The following is an 18,625-nucleotide window of genomic DNA, read 5'->3' on the forward strand; positions in this document are numbered from 1 at the left end:
ATTTTACAGTAGGTTGCAGATTCCGTGAGCCTCCCTACATGCAATTGAATAGGCATTTTTATATGGACCTCATATTAAAGTGTTCAGAGAAGTGTATCATAGAAAACCACTACCTCATCCCTGTATTGGTCTCAGCAAATAACAAGATAGGATTTATTTCATAAAGGCCATAATACTATTATAACTTGTGTAATGATTAACAACTGTATGAGGTTTTGAACTCTTTTTAAAAACCTAATCTATATAAAGCTTTGAAGCTTTACACAGTTAAAACTCAGAATGACAGCTTACTGATGACTTGTTCTGTTTCCTTCTCAATAGAAAGACAGCTCTTTTCACCTTCCAGAGTTACTCTAAGACAGAGAGGGAGTCATGACCTGAACACATACAAACACATAGTTACTATCTTTAGAACTGTCACTCTGGAACATCACTAGTACTGAATTTTACAACTAGGTGATTTAATATCCAGGACTTCCTTGTAAGAAATTTTAACTCACTCTTCCCATTCTTTTAAAGGAAAACCCCATAACATCTTTAGCCTTCTATAAAATAATTGCTTTAAAATTTTAAAATAAAAATTAATTTAGAAGAAAACTATGAATTCCACTTTTCCACAAAAGCTAATGTTTCAACTCAACTGAATTTGAGTGTAAGTAAATACAAGTAAGTGTTTACTTGTATTTCAACTATGAAAGCCAATGCAATACATGTGATACATAAATATTATTGTCAGCAAATGACCATTTTGCTGTGTTACTCACAGGCTGCCAGATACATAACGCAGTATTTCATCTTGCTGAAAATATTGAAAATCCCTATTCAAAAGCTGCTCCTCATGATGTCAGTAGGCCTCCCTGGAATGAGGTACAGAAAGTTCTATACCACTTTAGAAACAGACACGAAATCAATGTGAAATATGCAATAGGAGTAGCGCTAATTCCAGGGATGAACCCATCACTGTGTGATACAGGGGTGTGGGCAGGGGAGTGAGGAGGGGCTGCTTTGTCTGCAACACCGATGATTCAGAGACCACATGGCCATATTGTCACCTTCTCAGCCTCTGTGCACTAAGTCTGCACCTGAGTAATGCCATTAAATACACACAGTTGCCAGCCAAATGCAATTATTCCAAAAGTACAACAGCTACTTAGCAGGTGTAAGTCGAATAAAGCCGTTGCTCAGTGTAATGAAATACTTGGAGCATCCTGCTACATCACTGACAACCCTAAAAATCTAGAGTCCTTCTGCTAGGAGTTTCAGAAGAGCTGAAAAAGTTCTGAACTATTTGTAGTTTGAGGAGTACACAGAGAATAAGTCACTGAAACCAACAAATTATTACTTGTTAGAACATAAAAACAGTAACCAAGTGTTTTTTGAAAACTTGGTGAGAAATAAATATAAATAACATTCACTTTCTGGGCTGAACCACATTTGCCAAGTTTCCACCCACTCCTGACTTCAATGCCAAGTTATAAACCCCTATAAAAATAAAGTTTAAGATGAAAAGGCTGCCAGGATGTTAATCTCTGCAGTGCTACTTGGAATTACACAGAAATATCACCTGACTTGCTTCCATAGGTATATTTTTCCCTTATTATCAGTTTCCTTTTTTGATCACATTAGACTATACAGCCATGCATGTACTCCCTATAAACAAACCAGATTCTAGTCACTCCAACCACCTCAGTAATAAAAGGTTACCATTAGCAGTTACGCTGGATGGAAAAAATGCGCATTACTCAACTCCTCAAGACTCTTTCCTTCTCTAACACATTTCCCGTATCTGATTCCCTGTTGTTCTTTGTTAACTATGGATTGGTAGGGTTCTGTGGGGCCAAACAGGAGCAAAACTGAGACAACCTTGAGATGGAGACTGGCACTGTCCTGAGACAGGCCAGCTTGCCAGCAATGCTCTAAGAAAAAAGGGATACAGGAGCCACAAAGCTTCTGTGCCACCAGCATTCTGCCTCAGATCTTCCTGAGACAGGGCCTTTACCTTTTCATCCTCCATTTTCCATGTTCACACCCAGTTACAGTCTTTCCTTTGTTTGCTATTGTTCTACTGAAACTGAGGATACATTTAGAGCTCTTGTAGTCCTGTACTGACTGGAATATAAAGCAGTGAGGACACAGGTCCTTACACTGGAAAGGAAGGGGTTCAATGGATGTGTGCTGTCTACATTCAAGTACTGCTGATAAACTACTTCTGCTAGCAATGCCTGTGGTAGTTAAATAAAAGCTGGTTCAGGAGGCTGTTACCTACCTCCATCTGTGGTGTGACCATAGCAAAAGACATTGCAGTGTTTTCGTTTTCTCTCTGCATCACTCACTTGGTATACAATTCTGTAGTTCTTTGCTTGAAGAGCTCATTTAAACCAAGTACAACAGTACTGTCATACTGCAGAGCCACCCACCCTTCTGAAGCCAGCCACTAGGTAGGCAAAGACTTGTGTCTGGACAACAGGTACTGTGCTAAGCTCAGCAATTAGCTCTGACAGCACTCCAGCATAGCATCTGCCCTTCATTTTTCTACACCTCCCTACAACATGTCTCTACCTCTACAAGAGTCAGAAACCAACATAATCCCCAGAATGGGAGCAGCAAATTGTTGTATTCGAATATTCAGTTCTCATCCTATAATGATTACCATGTGCGTCAATGTATTTCAACTCCAAACTGAGTTAAAACTTCCTGGATACAGCACAAAAGGAATTCAGTGCACCCTTCCCATGTGTGATGCTCTTAACCTCTAGCCCAATCTTCCTTGCACAGTCAAGCAACTGACGCAGACCACAGCACAATAGCTTGGGGTGGTCTGCATGCAACTTTCCATTTAAAATAAAACCAGCTCAAAAGATTTAAAATAAGATTTATTTCTCCACCTTCCCTTCCCCTCACACTTTATTTGCACTGAGTTGTTAATAGGAACATTCTGACAAACAGCCTGTGGGGCATTTAGGGCTTATGTGTGGCACTAAATTGACTGACAGCACTGGAAACCAAATTCCTATGCACAATAAGGGATGCAGCAGGGCGAGCAAGAGTGTAACATGTCTTCCAGCACTGCACTGCAAGCGGGGACACAGAGGACCCGCCAGCATCCATGACCCAGTGTGTCCGGAACTTTTCAGTCCCACAGGCATACAGGCACTTTGCCCCAGAGTAAGAAGAAGCTGGTAAAGAAACGTTTTGTAATAAGTTACTAGCCAGCAGAATTGCCATGTTTCAATTGTGACAGGATGTCACCACCCAGGGCTGTTCTCCAGTGCTTCAGTTCACTTCTTTGTTTTATTTATTATTTAAAACCTGGTGATCATAAAAGCCATTTCTAGCAGTAGTTGTGGCCAATCCGGGAGAGCTCTGTGAACTCTGGTATACCCTGCACTAAGCTTGAGACAGAAAGGTTCCCACAATTTCTCTTGGCTTAGCAGCATCCTGCTCACTGGAGCAAGACTTGAACTTTGGAGCTTGGGGGACAAAGCACAGCACCAGCTCCACCTTGGAGAGACAGGGCTGCTGCACTACACCCAGAGGGTGCCCTCTTGCTTATCCTACATAATTATGAACTACCCCTTTGTAAATAACAGAACTACTCCAGAGCACAGGAGGTGCTTTTAAAGTGGTAATTCTGTATCTTTTTATCTATAATTAGGATAATTACTTATTTCTTTTAATCACAGCACACTTAACCACTTCAGCGCAAAGGGCTGGTCTGAGGAGTCTCATTTTCATTCAACATCTAATCTTTGTATTTACCCGTAGTCATTGCCTGGCTTCAGCGCCCGATCTCTGCCCAGGCCACTTGTTCCTGTAATCAGGACTGGACGAAAAGCAGGTTGACTGGAGAGGCAGACATGACAAACAGTCGTAACTTTTAAAACCTTTCCCTTCCTCTACTCCTGCAGGACAGCACAGAACCTCAAAATAGCTATAGAGCACATACAGAAATTGTTTGGCCGCTGGCTGTGGGTACCAAAGGCCTTTATCCAAGCCTAATGGAAAACAGACAGGAAAGGCCATTGTCTGTTCTTTGTTGAGTTGCAAACCATTCAGTTCCCACCAAAGCACAAATCACTATTTTTTTACTTTGAATCATCATTAAAAGTGGGCCTTTAACCAGCATCAATCTCAGATAAACTGAGCAGAGTGTACTGACATTGCTGAGTCTCTCTGTGCAGCTGACCTTCTCATCCTTTATCCTCAAGACAACCACTAAGTCATCCCCTGGGACACAGAGATGCTAACATGTCTTCTGCCAGTTCTGCTTAAGCACAGTAAATCATATTCTTCACATGGGCTGCCCCTGGACTGCACTGCTTCTAAAGACGCTTGTCAGAAGACAAGCATCATCATCGTATTTTTAGATTTATTTTTGGGTTTGTGTATAGATTCAAGAGGCACATAGAAGCATAAACTCAGTTCTTCATAATCATGTTAACATTGTCAAAAGGACATGGCAGATCCATCTGGCAGAGAAGACCATTACACTGAAGGTGTTCTAGTGACCACTTGTTCTAATCCATGAATATTGGTCAGGTGAAATGGAAAAGGAGAAGCAGCAGAATCATTAGTTAGAGCTGTCTGACAGAAATACAGGGAGTACTGGTTTAGATGGACTGATGTTCTCATCTGATATAAAAGTATCTCCCTTTCTGTCAAACTATTGTAACAGTAGAACCATCTCGAAAGGGAGATACAAACCTCCCAGATGACCCAGTCAATTGTGCAATCCCTTTGGGAGATACACGTGTGTCTTCTTGATTCGTACCATCAGAGATGGTGAAAGGAGGGAGACAGAACACAAACATCATTAAGACAGAGATATAAACTCTTCAGATATTTCAAGTGAACAGAATACCATTCTGCTCTCAGAGTTACATATTCTATGAAATCCATGGGATCAGAGAGAGACACATTGCAGCTTTTCACATAGGAAAGCTTATGCCTGTACCTAAGCTTCAAGTCATCCTCCTGTTTCAAACTAATCTCCACTAATGCTTACTTTGTAAAAATATCTTTTCGTCTGAGCTAACATGCCGCTGTTTGGCAGCACACAATTTTTTTAAATATGAAAGAAAATTAGTTTTGAGATTCTGAAGGGTAAAACAAAAACATTTTGCTTTTAAAAAAATGAAGATGATCATTCTTTACTAAGAATTCAAAAGGGCAGAAGTCCCAGCTGCAGCACACAACTGGTCCTCCCTGAGAAAAGCACAGTACTGGAACAGAAGACATTTTTTTAAAAAAAGTTCAGTGACATCATTTGAGCAAGGCATGGGGCAAGTGGCTAGACAGCTTCTCCACAGAAGGGTTTCCAAGCTTTACTGTCTGGCCTAAGTTCCCTAAAGCAGCACTGGCTGCAACTCCAGCCATATGCAGGTGCAGGAGATGGCACTCAGCAACCCTCACATATCCTGTGCCACAGCACAGGCACAGTGAGCACTGAGAGCCACTGCTTCAAAACAGCCAGAAGCCAGGGAAGACATTCTGCAAAGCTGAGATTCATATATGCACTCACTTTAGGTGAAAGTTACTCTTAAAATATAAACCCAAAGGGTGTGTTTTAATTCTCTTTACAGAGAGGAACAGCAAGAGGGCCACAACTTCTACACCCCTGGAACGCACAGCAGCAGGTAAACTGGTTTTTAACAATATACACGCACAACTCCCCCAAACTGGCACTTAACACCACGGACAATGCTGAAATGCAAATGCTAATGTGGGTGGGGAAAACAGCAGTGAAGGGGTCTATAATTCTTGCTGAATCTTGACACGTTTAACTTATATTTAAAGAGAGAGGCCACTTTTTCCTCATCATTAGTGCCAACTGATTAACTACTCTCCTCATAAAATAGCACAGCAGGCCACTAAGAGGCTGTCTCCAAGTCAGAGATGATCTTCAGGTCATGTATGTTACCTAGATGCTGACAAGTTTGCCCGTGATGTTATTTTCCTTCCTTTTTTTTAAGAAAGTGAGAAAAGTCCTGTTTTTAATGAAATGAATACACAGTAAGGGATGCAAAAGTACGAAAAAGTTACAGTAATGTCAAGAGCCTCACAGCCAACCCTAAATGGTTTAGTGCCAGAGCCACGACTAATATCCAATCAAGATATGAAATGTATTCCCTTAAAAAACTTAACATTTCTGCAAAAGGTGAAGATATACACATATAAATACATTATATATCTATATACATACATATATATATATAAACCCCTCTATTTACACACAGAGAGAGAAACACACATGCATATATCAGTAAATAGGGTATTTTTAAAAGTCAGAAACACTGTTTGGGAAAGATCTGGTGAGCCTTTTCATGAGGCTTCCCCAACATCTGCTTCAGAGGAACAATTAAAAACTATTCCTCCAAGCACATAGTGACAATTTTCCCCAGACTCGCACTGGCATTATCACTGTGCCGCAATTCTCAGTTCCTTCAGCCTGGAAATAAGAAAGCTGGGAGCCCTTCTGATTCCTGTTTCTAACCTCTCTCAACCTACACTGGCCTCTGGGAACACATTAAAAGAGAAACAGATTGCTCTGTCTATCCATTATTGGAAGTAAGCAAACAAACCTTCAAGAATAAAACAGCACATAAACAACAAATCAGTAATATTGGAAAAATCAAAGAGCAGCCAAAGCAGATTTTCAATTTAAGGAAGCTATGAAAGCTTTTTCTTACATTCTTGATCTGTTGAAACAGAAATAATTGAGCCCTCCTCCTTTAAACTGAAAAGCCTCATCATTCCACAAAAACTTTGAGACAGCCACAGTCTCAAAACTCACATCCACAGAAAGCTATATTTTGACAGACACTGATGGCAGGAGCAAAGATGACACGTTCTTCATTCGCAGACAAAAAAAATATGTCTTTTTATTTTTAAGTCCGCAATGTATTTATTTCTTCCTGCTGCCTTCCTGACTTCCTCCTACCAAGCTAAGTTGTGTCATCAGGCAAAAAGAAAATATTCACACCAGTTAAGATTTTCAGTTGTGAAAGAATTCTGATACAGTGAGAGTTCTTCTGATAAAAATAGAAAGCATGACACTTAGAAGTGAAATATCTATTAAGAAAGAGAGCTAAAAAATATTCTAAATGCTATGAACCCAAATCACTGGGAAACAAGTAGGTAACTTTGACAATTACCTGAATTGCATGGCTAAGTTCTGAAATACCTCTCTCCATACATACATATATATACATGTACATAGTTACAAAGTGTTTTTATTTCTGTATCTATTTGTTAATCAAACTTAGAATCAATGCAAACCTTTCAAGAAATTATTAAAATCCTGCATTTCAACAATGTTGAATGTCTTCTCCCAGCTTCAGCAAGTTCAGTTTCAAAAGAAATCAGACAAGCATTTCTCAGATTGAGAGAAGCGTCCCCGTGGGACTGGGCAGGAGAAAGGCAGTTTGAGAACCACTGGAATAAGCCATTGGTCTATAGTTGTCATTGATTAGTATGTATTATTTAGTAAAAAAGGGGGATCTCTGATCCTCATTGAGGCAGGTTTAAACATACTTAAGCCTTGTCATGTATGCACAACTTTGTACTAAAAAGCCTTGCATCCCTCAAAAAGAAAAATAAGAAAGTAAAATTAAAGAGGAAAAAAAAACTTCATATAGTAATACTAGATTAATTCATGGTGCATATTTTGAACAAAATTACAACACATACTAAAGAGCTTAATTACCACCTCAAGTGACTACAGACACCCATGAGGGCAAGAAGTCCAGAGAAGAACCGTTAAGCCTTTTGTTTCCCACCACGGTACACATTCCATTACAATTGTTCTAATACAAGCTCTCTTTCAAATATATAAGTGTATCCTAAAGAGACTGGAAAGAGTGAACATCCTGTTATAATCTCCCTCGTGTTCTCACACACATTCCAAATGGCAGGCCCAGGGCCAGGAGAAGACAAAAAGCCTTCATCCTCACACCAGCCAATTCCCAAGCCTGGCTGTACACTAACTCTCGTGCTGCTGAGTAAACTGTGAATGTCTTAAAACCTTAAGGGGATGAGGCAGGGTGGGAGAAAAAAATTCAAGAAGAATTTTATTCTAGCATCATCTGACACACGACCAAATTGCCATGCTGAGCGGAACTAACTGAAAACTTTTAGAATCATGAGCATAAGTAGTTTAGCTGTCTTTTTGGTGAGTTCAGCAGAATGTACACTGAGAATCTTTACTTTGAGAGATTTGATACAATTCCATTTGTGTACAGCTTTTACATCTGTTGCTAATGATATCAAATTATTGATTGTTCACTTTCTTATATTATTTAAGCATTAATTATGCACTCGGCAACCTGATGCTTCTCTTTTTTTCTTTTTTTCCAGAGAAGTTTTTATTTCTGTCTGTCTTTGGTTGTAATTACTTTGATCTTCCAGAGTGCATACATAATTTACTGTTTATTTATTTCTATAAGAAAGGAAAAAAGTTTGACCTAGTAGATCTATATGTGGCAATTTGTAACAGAATCACATAGCTTATGTTTAGGAAATCATGGTTTTGATTAAGAAGCAACCATTTAGTTCCCACTGTTTTATTAAAACAGACATTAGCAGATAATAGGAAACACATTTAATACTGTAGGCTGCATTTAGTTTGAAACGTCAATGAAGTTATTTTGAAGCCCCTTCCTATTTTGTATTTACCACAGCTCATGTGAATTGTTTTTTGCTTTTACTTTCTAGTAACCAACTCTAGAGCTAGACAAGGATAGGGGTGCTGGTTCTAAAGACTCTAAATTATAGCTTTGTCTAATAATATCCAGCTACAGCCCAAAAAATGAATAGGTGCATCATCCATTCACCTTAATGGAAGTCCTTGTTTAAAATTATTATTAAAGGAGTACATGAAGATTGATGCATATAACTCGAGTCACTGATTTTACACACTAACTGAGCTGTCCTGCACAAATATCTGCCTAGAGAAAAGAAACAAAACAACATGAAACAAGAGATGATGAGAAATTGAAACCACCTAAAGAATTGCAGAAGTCTTCCTGTTTGCAGGCGGTTAAGATTACTGCTCTGAAGTTACATGACTGTTTATTCTCCATGCACCACTGTACCTGCCACAGACTCTTTGTTTTCTCTCCCACTCATATGGTTGATGAATCAACACTACTTGAACTGCTTTATAGCAGCTTGTGTTTACTTCACACATACCTTAACCTTCCTTTTTCTCCTCCTACTAACACACACAAACTTCCAAACAGCAACGACTGGCTGTGTCTCTGAATAGCACAGATACAGAGTTATCTGGCAAACTCTTCGGGTTTGGATCCTTGACCTTTTGATTGAGGTTTCAATCTGCTTTTATTGCACTTAACAATTTAACTGTGCACTTACTAAGTAAAAATAAGTAAGAGCGTAAAGCTCTAAGAATGGAAGAAAGTGGAAAACAGTGTGCTAGAAATACTCAGAAGCTGTAGTAGCATCTCTACAGTTAAGAACACTACAGTTAAGGGCTTCCAGTGCCTCTGCAACTGGCACCCTTGCCCAGTTTTGAAAAAATGAAGAAGAAAAATGAATAAAAAAAGCCTATTTCTGTTCTCCCAGAACAACAAGTAAAAGCGAATGGTGATGACCTCAAATCTGTTTGATTCCTTTGATTGCTTTTTAACCAAGAGGATATGTTAAAGCACTTTGAATAAAATTCTTTTATTAAGAGACACCATTTAGAGAAAAGAAACACTTCTGAGTTACACAATGGCAATTTAGAGAGAAAAAAAATATCCAGTTCATCTGGCATGAGGGTAACCGCATGCTAAAATGTCCAATCAACTTTTTTAGTTCTAGCCTAAACCATTTTAGTAGGTGAAAAGCAACATCTCCATTTCCCTACCTGCACTGTTACCCCAATTCTGCCTGGACAATTTTCCTTCTAGACACAAAAAATTTTACCATAGAACATTCTTTCTTTTTTCCCCTAGTGAAAATCTAATAATTGCAGAGCCCAGGCATGAGTGTCTTACAGGTATGCTCTGCACAAGCCAGATGTGCAGAGAAAAACCAGATGCCTCAGAACTTGTTCTGATGTTTCACGCAATTTTGTTTCATGTGTTCCTAACTCAAGCAGCAGACTCTTTATGGTACTATTATGTAGATTTCTAGTCTGTCCTAAGGAAGCAAAACAAGCAAACTTCTGTAGCTTATGTTTGCCAGCCTTTTACAAGGAAAAGATGGCACACTCCTTTTGAAAGGTGCTAATCTTCACATGACTAAAAATACAATGGTTTCTCAAGAAGGACATGACATTACCCTATTTCTTCATAATGTTTGTAAATTCTGTTATGATTTTTCTGGCTTGTGAAAGTATCACAAACAGAAATGACAATAATAGTCTATTATTAGACTTATTATTATTAGTCTATTAATTAGTCTATTATTATTAGACTAATAATAGTCTTATAGCCTTCTTTCAGACAAGAGTCTTCCTTTCAGTGGTGTGAGAGAGAAAAACTATGAAAAAGCCCTATCCCAGGATACAGCTAACCTCCAAGGGTGATGGACATTTGGGGAGAGAGAAGCCAGGTGGAATTATGAAAATGTTTTTGACTGTCCTCAAACTTCTGAGCATTTAAAGCACAGTGTTAAACAAACAAACAAAAACCCTACAAAAACAAGTGGTCCAGTGCACACCTAAGTCCCTTGCCAAAGGAAAGGAAGAATAAAAGAACAAACCACACAACCACACATGATGGATGCTTGTCACATCGTTTTGTGCACCATTGACAGGTGATCAGACAGTTCAGTGGTGAGAATGGGATGAATTTCAATTTTACTCCCTCAGGCACTGCAGACCTACCAATACAATTTCATTGTAGAAAAAAGACAAACAATGGGCTATTTTTATCTTAATTTCAGCGGGTGCAGCACCTTGTTATTTACAAGCGTCTCCTAACAATCTATTAAATCCTCTGTATCCAGATTCTACAGGATAAAATACAGCAGGAATGCCAAAACACTTTGCAGTACTGAAAACAGAGAACAAGGGCACTGTAACTTAAACGTCAGTTTTTTAGCTTTCAGGAACAACACGAAACTAAGGCAATTTACATAGCAATTTAACGTTTAAATTCTGAGATACTACAACTTTTTCTTTCCAAAATGTTTTAGCTTAATTCAAAACACAGTTGATCTTTCAGCACAGCTAAATGGGATATTTTGAGCATGTTTTGTGTCCTGTGTTTTCATGCCAGCCTTGTTTGTAAAGTATCAGATTTAATTTCAAATGTGCTGTGACTGTGTCCTCTTTGTAGACAAATTCACTAATATTATTATACCTTATTATTACTTTTATTTAAAGAAAATAATCTCAAACTGTCAGCAGAATTTCAAGAATTTGGAAAGCAACAACAAAAAAATCAATTTACCTTTAATCTTCTTGTACTTTTTGTACCATCTCCCAAACTCCTGGCACTTGGTTGCTGACACATTGGCATAGTATGTACTATTTACAATGGATGAAATCATACTCTGGAAGTATAGAAAGAAAGACAAAAAGTGATTTAAAATATCTTCCACAATTAGAAATCTTTTCCAGGGAAAGTAAATGACATGTGAGTGCATAATGATCATCCATTTGTGACTTTAAAACCAAAAGAACCATCTGACGAGTACAAAAATTTGGTTTTATTCTCCAGTCTATATGCCCAGCCATAAATAAAATCACAAAACAATTATTTTTCACAATTATGTGAAAAAAAGATGTAGTACAAACCTAGACTGAGACCTGCAGCTCAGGCTGTGCGGGAAGTTCTACTTTGCTTTGTATTTGTGATATTACAAACGCTAAACTTTACTCGCATAACAACAGGCAGTGCCGTGCTGAGGAACACATGCTCACTGCACCAAGCAGAATTTAGGGACCAGATCCTAAAGGTAAGATTAGATGCTCCAGCATGCATAATCCAAATAATGCTTTTCAGATGTCTCTGTTCTGCTTCCAAATGCAGCAAGTCTGCACAGCCAAGAACTGGAGAACATCCGTGCTACTTGCTGCAGAACAACAGTTAGGCAAATAAGTTAAATTAATATAATTTATAGAAACGTGTGATTAGCCCTTGTGTGAAAAATCACCCAGAAGAGAAATTAGCAGTGCCATTCAGAGCAAAGGGAAATACACAAACTACAACACAGAGCAGTCAAAACCCACAAGAAAGCTCAATAAAACTGAAATATCACTTGCCTAACCAGCGACCCTCCCTACTCTGCAAATTCCCCCTAAGCAACTCGATACAAGCCAACTGAGGAGAAAGCTGCAGACTGGTTCTGCAGCACCTGACACCAGTAAAAAGGATATTTTATATCTGGGATGCTTCTGTCCATAGGATGGCAAACAGCCTCATTACTGGTAGTTCTTCCATTCTGTTTTTCCCTTCCCCTCCTCCATGCTATAGAGGAGGCATCCTTTTAACGATTTTGCTCTCCTTTTCCCCTTTTTGAACTCTTCCAGGGTCAAATCATTCTGAGCACATGTACACTGCCAGCAAGGCAATGCAATCTAACAGCACCAACACACAGCAGCCAATGCACCTTCTCCACAGACCATCTTTTCCTCATGCCCTCCTTCTGCACTTTCATCAAAGCTCAGAGAAAGCCGTGGCACCTTGTGCAACCTTTCTGCATCAAGAGGAGAGAGCAAGGATGACCTCACAACTCAAACCATGGCTTCAAGCTCTGGCCTATAGGTTTCTGCAGGCTCTTGGCCATCTCTGGAAAGCTACAAGGCTTACACACTGACTCACTGAATTTAACAATGCTTTAAAAACAAAATCATTCTTGCCCTCTTCCAGATTTATCCAGCCTCCTGTCCCACTCACTGCAACACAACAGGACTCTGTTCCTAACTCTTGAGTTTGAGGAATTTAAAAAATGTGAGCAAACCTGAGAGAACTAAGATAACTGAGTGATACAGATTACTTTCAGTCTTCAACAGCTAATTTACTTTCAGTAAAGAGGCTCTTCTGCCTTTTCACTACCCTTTCCACTCAAAGGGTGCTATGGTGCACTGCAGTAGAGTTGAAGGCTATGAAGTAAGAGCCTTGTTAAGTAGCAACTCCAATTTCTAAAACCGAGATCCAATTTTCTAATTAAAATCAATATTTTGAGACATAAACCTAGCATTGTGGCAGTCAGCAGTAATTCCCTGCCCATAAATCTTCCCTTGCTCTACAGCATTTTAACAAGCAATAGAATTCTGAAAGCCTGACATGGCGATAGCCTCTGCTGAGGAAAGTTTCAGTACAAATTTGAGCTAACCTGGGGGGTTTTTTGCATCATTTTAGTTAAATTTCCATTCACTAAGGAAGGGTGGGGAAATTGTTTAACTCTCTCTACATATCAATTTGGGTTTTTTTGGGGCGGAGGGTGGTTTCCTCCTCCAAATTATCTAGCTCTACAAGAAATCAACATTACTGAAATCATGGGGCTATTCAATATCACAGAATATATTAACCCATAATCTTTATTTGAGAAAGCAAAACTTAAACTAAATAGTAAAATCAAACAGTAAATCAACCATTGGTAAAAAAATCCCAGGACAGATTCTCTTCTGCAGGGGAAAGAACTATTACAACTTTGAAACCACATATCCTCACTATTATATGTAAAGCAACACTAGGGGTATTTCTGTTAGGAATCTTGATAAGTCTGCAGAAAGGAAATATCCATTTAGAAGAGCGTGGAAAAAAATAAAAATCACTCACTAGTTGCAAATTTCTAAATAATGCATAATATTTCTGGAAAAATCCTTAAGGAAGGAATAAAGCAGCAGATATGTTTGGTATGTGTGTGGCCATGACAGCCATGTGGAATGAAAACTACTTAGACCAGGAGCTAAGAAATATCCACACAAAGAAAATCTTGTGCAGTAAGTTCAAGGAGAAAAATATGGGACATGCTCATATCCCAAGAAAGCCTGCTCCAGCAAAGAGACAAAATGCACGGTCAGTGCTGAAATGAGTTATACGATACACAGGAAAGACAGAGATCTCTACCAAAAGATGGAAGTGCTGAAATAATTGGATTTCTTTCTGCTACACACATTCCCCCCACCTACCCTCCTTCCCCCAGCTTGGTTAACTGGGATTTATTTGTTTGAACAGGAGCCGTATGCTAAGGGTAGCTAAGCTGCAGACATGTAATACACCTAGCAGAAAAAAACCAGAACAATTTTAAATCAAAGTGAATGATTACATTTCCCATTAGCAGCAATCAGAATCCCCATCTGGGCTGCTTGGAGAGCTCGGGCACTGAGAACCAGAGATGGAGCACTGTCGCTGGTGGGAGCGGGAGCTCCCTGCGCTGCCCCTCTCCACTTCTGTACTTGAGGCACTGCGAACACATTAATAAACAGCAGCATTTACTCTGCAGTTTGACTCCTAAGAGACCACTCTGCAATTTGCTGCTGTCAATAATATATTAACCACGAGGGGGTTGTAATGACATTTCACATTTGGCACGATATTTTTTTAAAACTGATTTGGGAGAAGGAATTGTATTAGAGGCATATTCAGATGATGGCAATAGACAGCTTCTGTACAACCTTCCATTGTATCTTCTGCATTTTGTGAGCTAAACCAAAAGAGACTGAAACTTTTTGTGGCAATAATAATAGTAATACAAGCTGCATTCTGCAGTCTCAGTTCAAGGGTTAGTCACTACCCAAGGTCATTTATACCTGTGTTTAAAAGTAAGCAAGCTCAGTTTTCCACAGAAGGATCTCCTCTTAGCTTTGTCCGCTAAATAAATACTGGGGCAAGGATTTTGGCTGCTACACTTCTGCCATCAGTAATTTTGTTAATACATGTCAGACTGAAGCTATAGAAGGAGTAAACCAACTGCAGCATTTCCACCTGGTAGGCTTTGAAACTGAAGTGGGAGGAAACAGACCCAGACAACAAATGAATTCTGCATATGAAATGATGCATAGTTTAGTTATACTGGATATTGAAGAAGACTGGGCAGAGACAACCATATGCTGCAATCATCATTAGCTGACCAGATTCCACAGATAATTCTATTTAAAGAAATTACACTTAAAGTGTGTGAAAAGAAAAACATTTTTGTATTCAATGCATATTCAACACCATGCATATCTACAGTGACTGTTACTCCTTTAGTAAATAAGGCAAGTTCTGTGGCTTTTCCTTACAAAACCCTTCCATTCCTGTTACTTCTGCAGATCCCACATTGCTAAAAGAATGTGATTCCTACCAGCTCTGTATTTCACCTCTGTGCTTTCCCTGGAGCTATAATCATAACACAGCGAGGCAAATTTGTGGTGAATAGAGAGAATTCTCTTGGTTCATGGAGGCTTTGGATCATGAATTGTAGGATGAACATACAGTGCAATGCAAGACAGACAATCACAGGATATGAGCAAGCAAAGCAATGGATTTTTAGGAAGCAGGGATTACTCACGTTTTGACTTTTAAAAGATACAGTGGGGAAAGATTAACCTTTGATTCTAGTACACATTTTAGAAGGCAATATATTTTTCATGCCTAGCAAAATTACTTGGGTCTGGGTGCTAAAGTGTTATTCTGTTTTTCTTGAGAGGCAAGGAGAACTAAGTTATGAAAATTTTATGAATGTCTCATTATGACTATCTGAAGTACAAATAGAGCTCATGACATCTGTAGGAACCTGTGTCTTAGACATGACATCACTGGCATTTAAAAAGCAGTCATGGAGAATGAAACTGAGTTTTTGTTCTTTTTTTAACATAATTACATATACATTTTTTTGTTGCTGTTTCCTAGAAATTGGGGCACAACTGTTAAAACTGCATACTTTTTATCATGGTTGCAGGCTGATGAGACCTACCCATGGGTTAGGGGGGAAGGCAAGCCTCTGCTAGTGGGAAGAAGCCACTCAAATCTTGCATTTGAGGATCATTAGTCCTATTGCAATAGGTTTAGATTAAAATCCACATAAAGAATTTACATCTTTCTGAAAACCAACCAATTAATTCTTAATTTTTACCTGGCAACCCACTAAGAAAACATGGTGTAAAGATACTATGTAACATATTAATTAGAATTTCTCCTTTCTAAAGAAAATGAGACATTTATTTGGTATTTATGGAATTGTTTAGTGTAGGCTCTTTACAGAACAAATATGAGCTTTAGTTCTTGCAAATGTTTCTTTCCCTAAGCCTGTTGAAAGCACTGACCTGTGAGAGAGGGCATTCTTTGGCTAATGTGCTCTGATTCATCTCTTTGAGCAGTTCCTTTAAGGCATTGCGAACTGTGGCATGGTTCCACTGCTCTGCTGGCAAGTCTTCCAACTTTGAACAACTGTTGAAACAGAAAGCAAAAAGCAGATAGAAATAACACCTTCACAGATGCTTACTTTTTGCATGCAAGTGCTATAGACCTTTAAGCAACAAGCACAACCCTGGAGTTTCCTGCTTGGCTAGCCCATCAAGGTGTTTCTCCCCTCTATCCCTCTCCATCGTAAGCACGATTACCAGAAGAGGTGCAGTTCAACACACAGCTGCTAATCCTCCTATGGTATTATATGTGTGCATAACCATCCCTGCTGGGGCCTGATGGAGAGCAAAGAAACTGCATAAAGCAAGCCCCAGGAATGGCTGAGTAAAGCCATCGATTCCAGACAAAGATACTCCTGCTGGGGTAGAAAAACAAACATGTATGCTGCACTGCCACTAACAAAATCCCTGAACAGAGAGGGCCCTCATTGTGTGGAGGCAACAGTTTGAAAAATTAGTTCCATTTTCTACAGGTTCTTATACTGCCCTTATCACTGAAGTATCCAAGAGCCTTTCAGAAACACATTAAGCCATATGCCCGACATCTGTCACATGCAGTTCATTCTCACTTTCATTCTAGAAGAACTGCATATGTAGTGAAGCTTTTGTCTTCAAATGACTTGTGCCTCTTTTAATTTAACAAGCTTATGGTTTGTGTCTACATGCATGGGGACAGACCCAAGAAGCACATCAAAAAGGTGGGAGAAGCTTGTCACTGCCATTACTGGTGCAGACTTAATGCATGCTCTCCAACGGCCTCTGAGGTGGTTCTGCCTTCTGCCCTTACAGCCTGGCTTTTCCCTGAGATGAACCTTCAGTTGCACTCAAGGAGTTCAGGTAGTCAGTGATCATCTTTATATCAAAGTCACTGACTACCTTTTATTTACGTGGCATCCAGGCATTCAGGCACTCTGAAGATAAAGTATGAGATCTTACTCTTGGGTTGACACCCTTTGCTAATACAGATGTGACAATAGGCTACATGAACTCATACTTCTGAGGAAATGAGTTATTACACTTGTTTCACAGCATCTATAGGGTCTAGACACTCTTTTACAAGTACATAGCAGAGATGCAGCCCAGATGAAAAATTGTAACAGTATATAAAACCAAGGAAAGACCTGTTCATGGGAATCAGAAAACCCAAGCACCATCAGAGGTATAATAGGAAAGAAATGTTGCTCTTTGGAAGTTTAATGTCAGTGAGGCATCAACTACTTCCAAATTCTAAATTGAAATGAACAGTTGGAGGGTATGTACCACCAAAGGACACACACATATCCCGGTGGGCCGCTCTTTCTGTTCAAGCCAAAGCTTTAAAGAATTGTCAGCAAGTTATTCCAGACTGTCTGATATTTTTCACTCTTTCCTCTGTCATGTCTTGGCCATACAGCTACAGGAGACTGTGCAATGTAGGCTTATCTGCAGGTCTGGATATGAACTGCCAGGGACCTTACATCAGGAACTATTTGAGGACTCTTTAGAAAGCCCATAGAGAGAAAGGGGAAAAAAAACGGAGAGGAGAGTGGGAAGAAAGGAGGGTAAATAAGTGTAAAAGTGTTGAGAGCTTTTGCTTTGCTAATCAGAACTAGCCCTCAGAGAAGGAAAATATTTTCCAAATGCCAAATGGAGCTGCAGTGACACTTTCCTTCCTTGTCTTCTGTTTGTTGGAAAGACCACTGGAGAAAAAAAAGAAAAGTCAAAAAAAGTTCTCCACCATCACATTTCAGCAACTGGCTGCAGAAGACCTGGATTTTTACAATGCAGCCCCTAGAAAAGGCAAGGAGTTTATTATTTGATACAATTAGAATGTAAGAATCCATTAAATTATGAACTGTAGGAAGATCTGCCTTTAAAAGCCCCATCTTTACTTGATTGGGTTTCTGCCCTTCCCCTCTCTGTTACTATATTGCTACTTTAGAAAATATACAGTATCAGTTGGAACACGCACCAAAAAGCTGCCAGGTGACCCACCCTTCTCTTAATTTTCTTTCCATTTCATCAGAAGACCAGAAATTAATGAAGACAGGATGTGCTAATCTCTGTAGTAATGCTGTAACCAACAGAGCAGCTCAGAGAATAGGGAAGGACAGATGTTCAGAAACACCCACCTTTGTAATTGGATTTTCAATGTCACAACATGATAGACATCTTGTAGCATGTCGGCTACTGTCGCATCTGGTGCATCAGTCACATAACTCAGAGGGAGGGGATTCCACCTCCCAAGCTTGATTATTCCTGAAAAGAAAACAAAAAATCCATACTTTATATTTTATCAGCCATTTATTAAACCCTTCAGCAAGATTGATTGTTCCCAAGATT

At 39.2% G+C, this 18,625-nt stretch overlaps 1 protein-coding gene across 11 annotated transcripts in view; it reads right to left on the reverse strand.

Annotated features, from left to right (window-relative positions):
- The window catches only part of SATB2 (SATB homeobox 2), a 130,213-nt gene that overhangs the window by 55,462 nt on the left and 56,126 nt on the right, over positions 1–18,625 (reverse strand). For all 11 annotated transcript variants that reach the window (XM_069022098.1, XM_069022097.1, XM_069022099.1 and 8 more), the window contains 3 exons: positions 18,415–18,541; positions 16,205–16,328; positions 11,400–11,502 (listed from right to left, as the gene is read on the reverse strand). In XM_069022098.1, coding sequence (XP_068878199.1) covers positions 11,400–11,502; positions 16,205–16,328; positions 18,415–18,541 — 354 coding nt within the window. The remainder of the gene's footprint in view (positions 1–11,399; positions 11,503–16,204; positions 16,329–18,414; positions 18,542–18,625) is intronic.

Source organism: Aphelocoma coerulescens, chromosome 7, assembly GCF_041296385.1.
Source record: "Aphelocoma coerulescens isolate FSJ_1873_10779 chromosome 7, UR_Acoe_1.0, whole genome shotgun sequence".
NCBI classification, from domain to species: domain Eukaryota; kingdom Metazoa; phylum Chordata; class Aves; order Passeriformes; family Corvidae; genus Aphelocoma; species Aphelocoma coerulescens.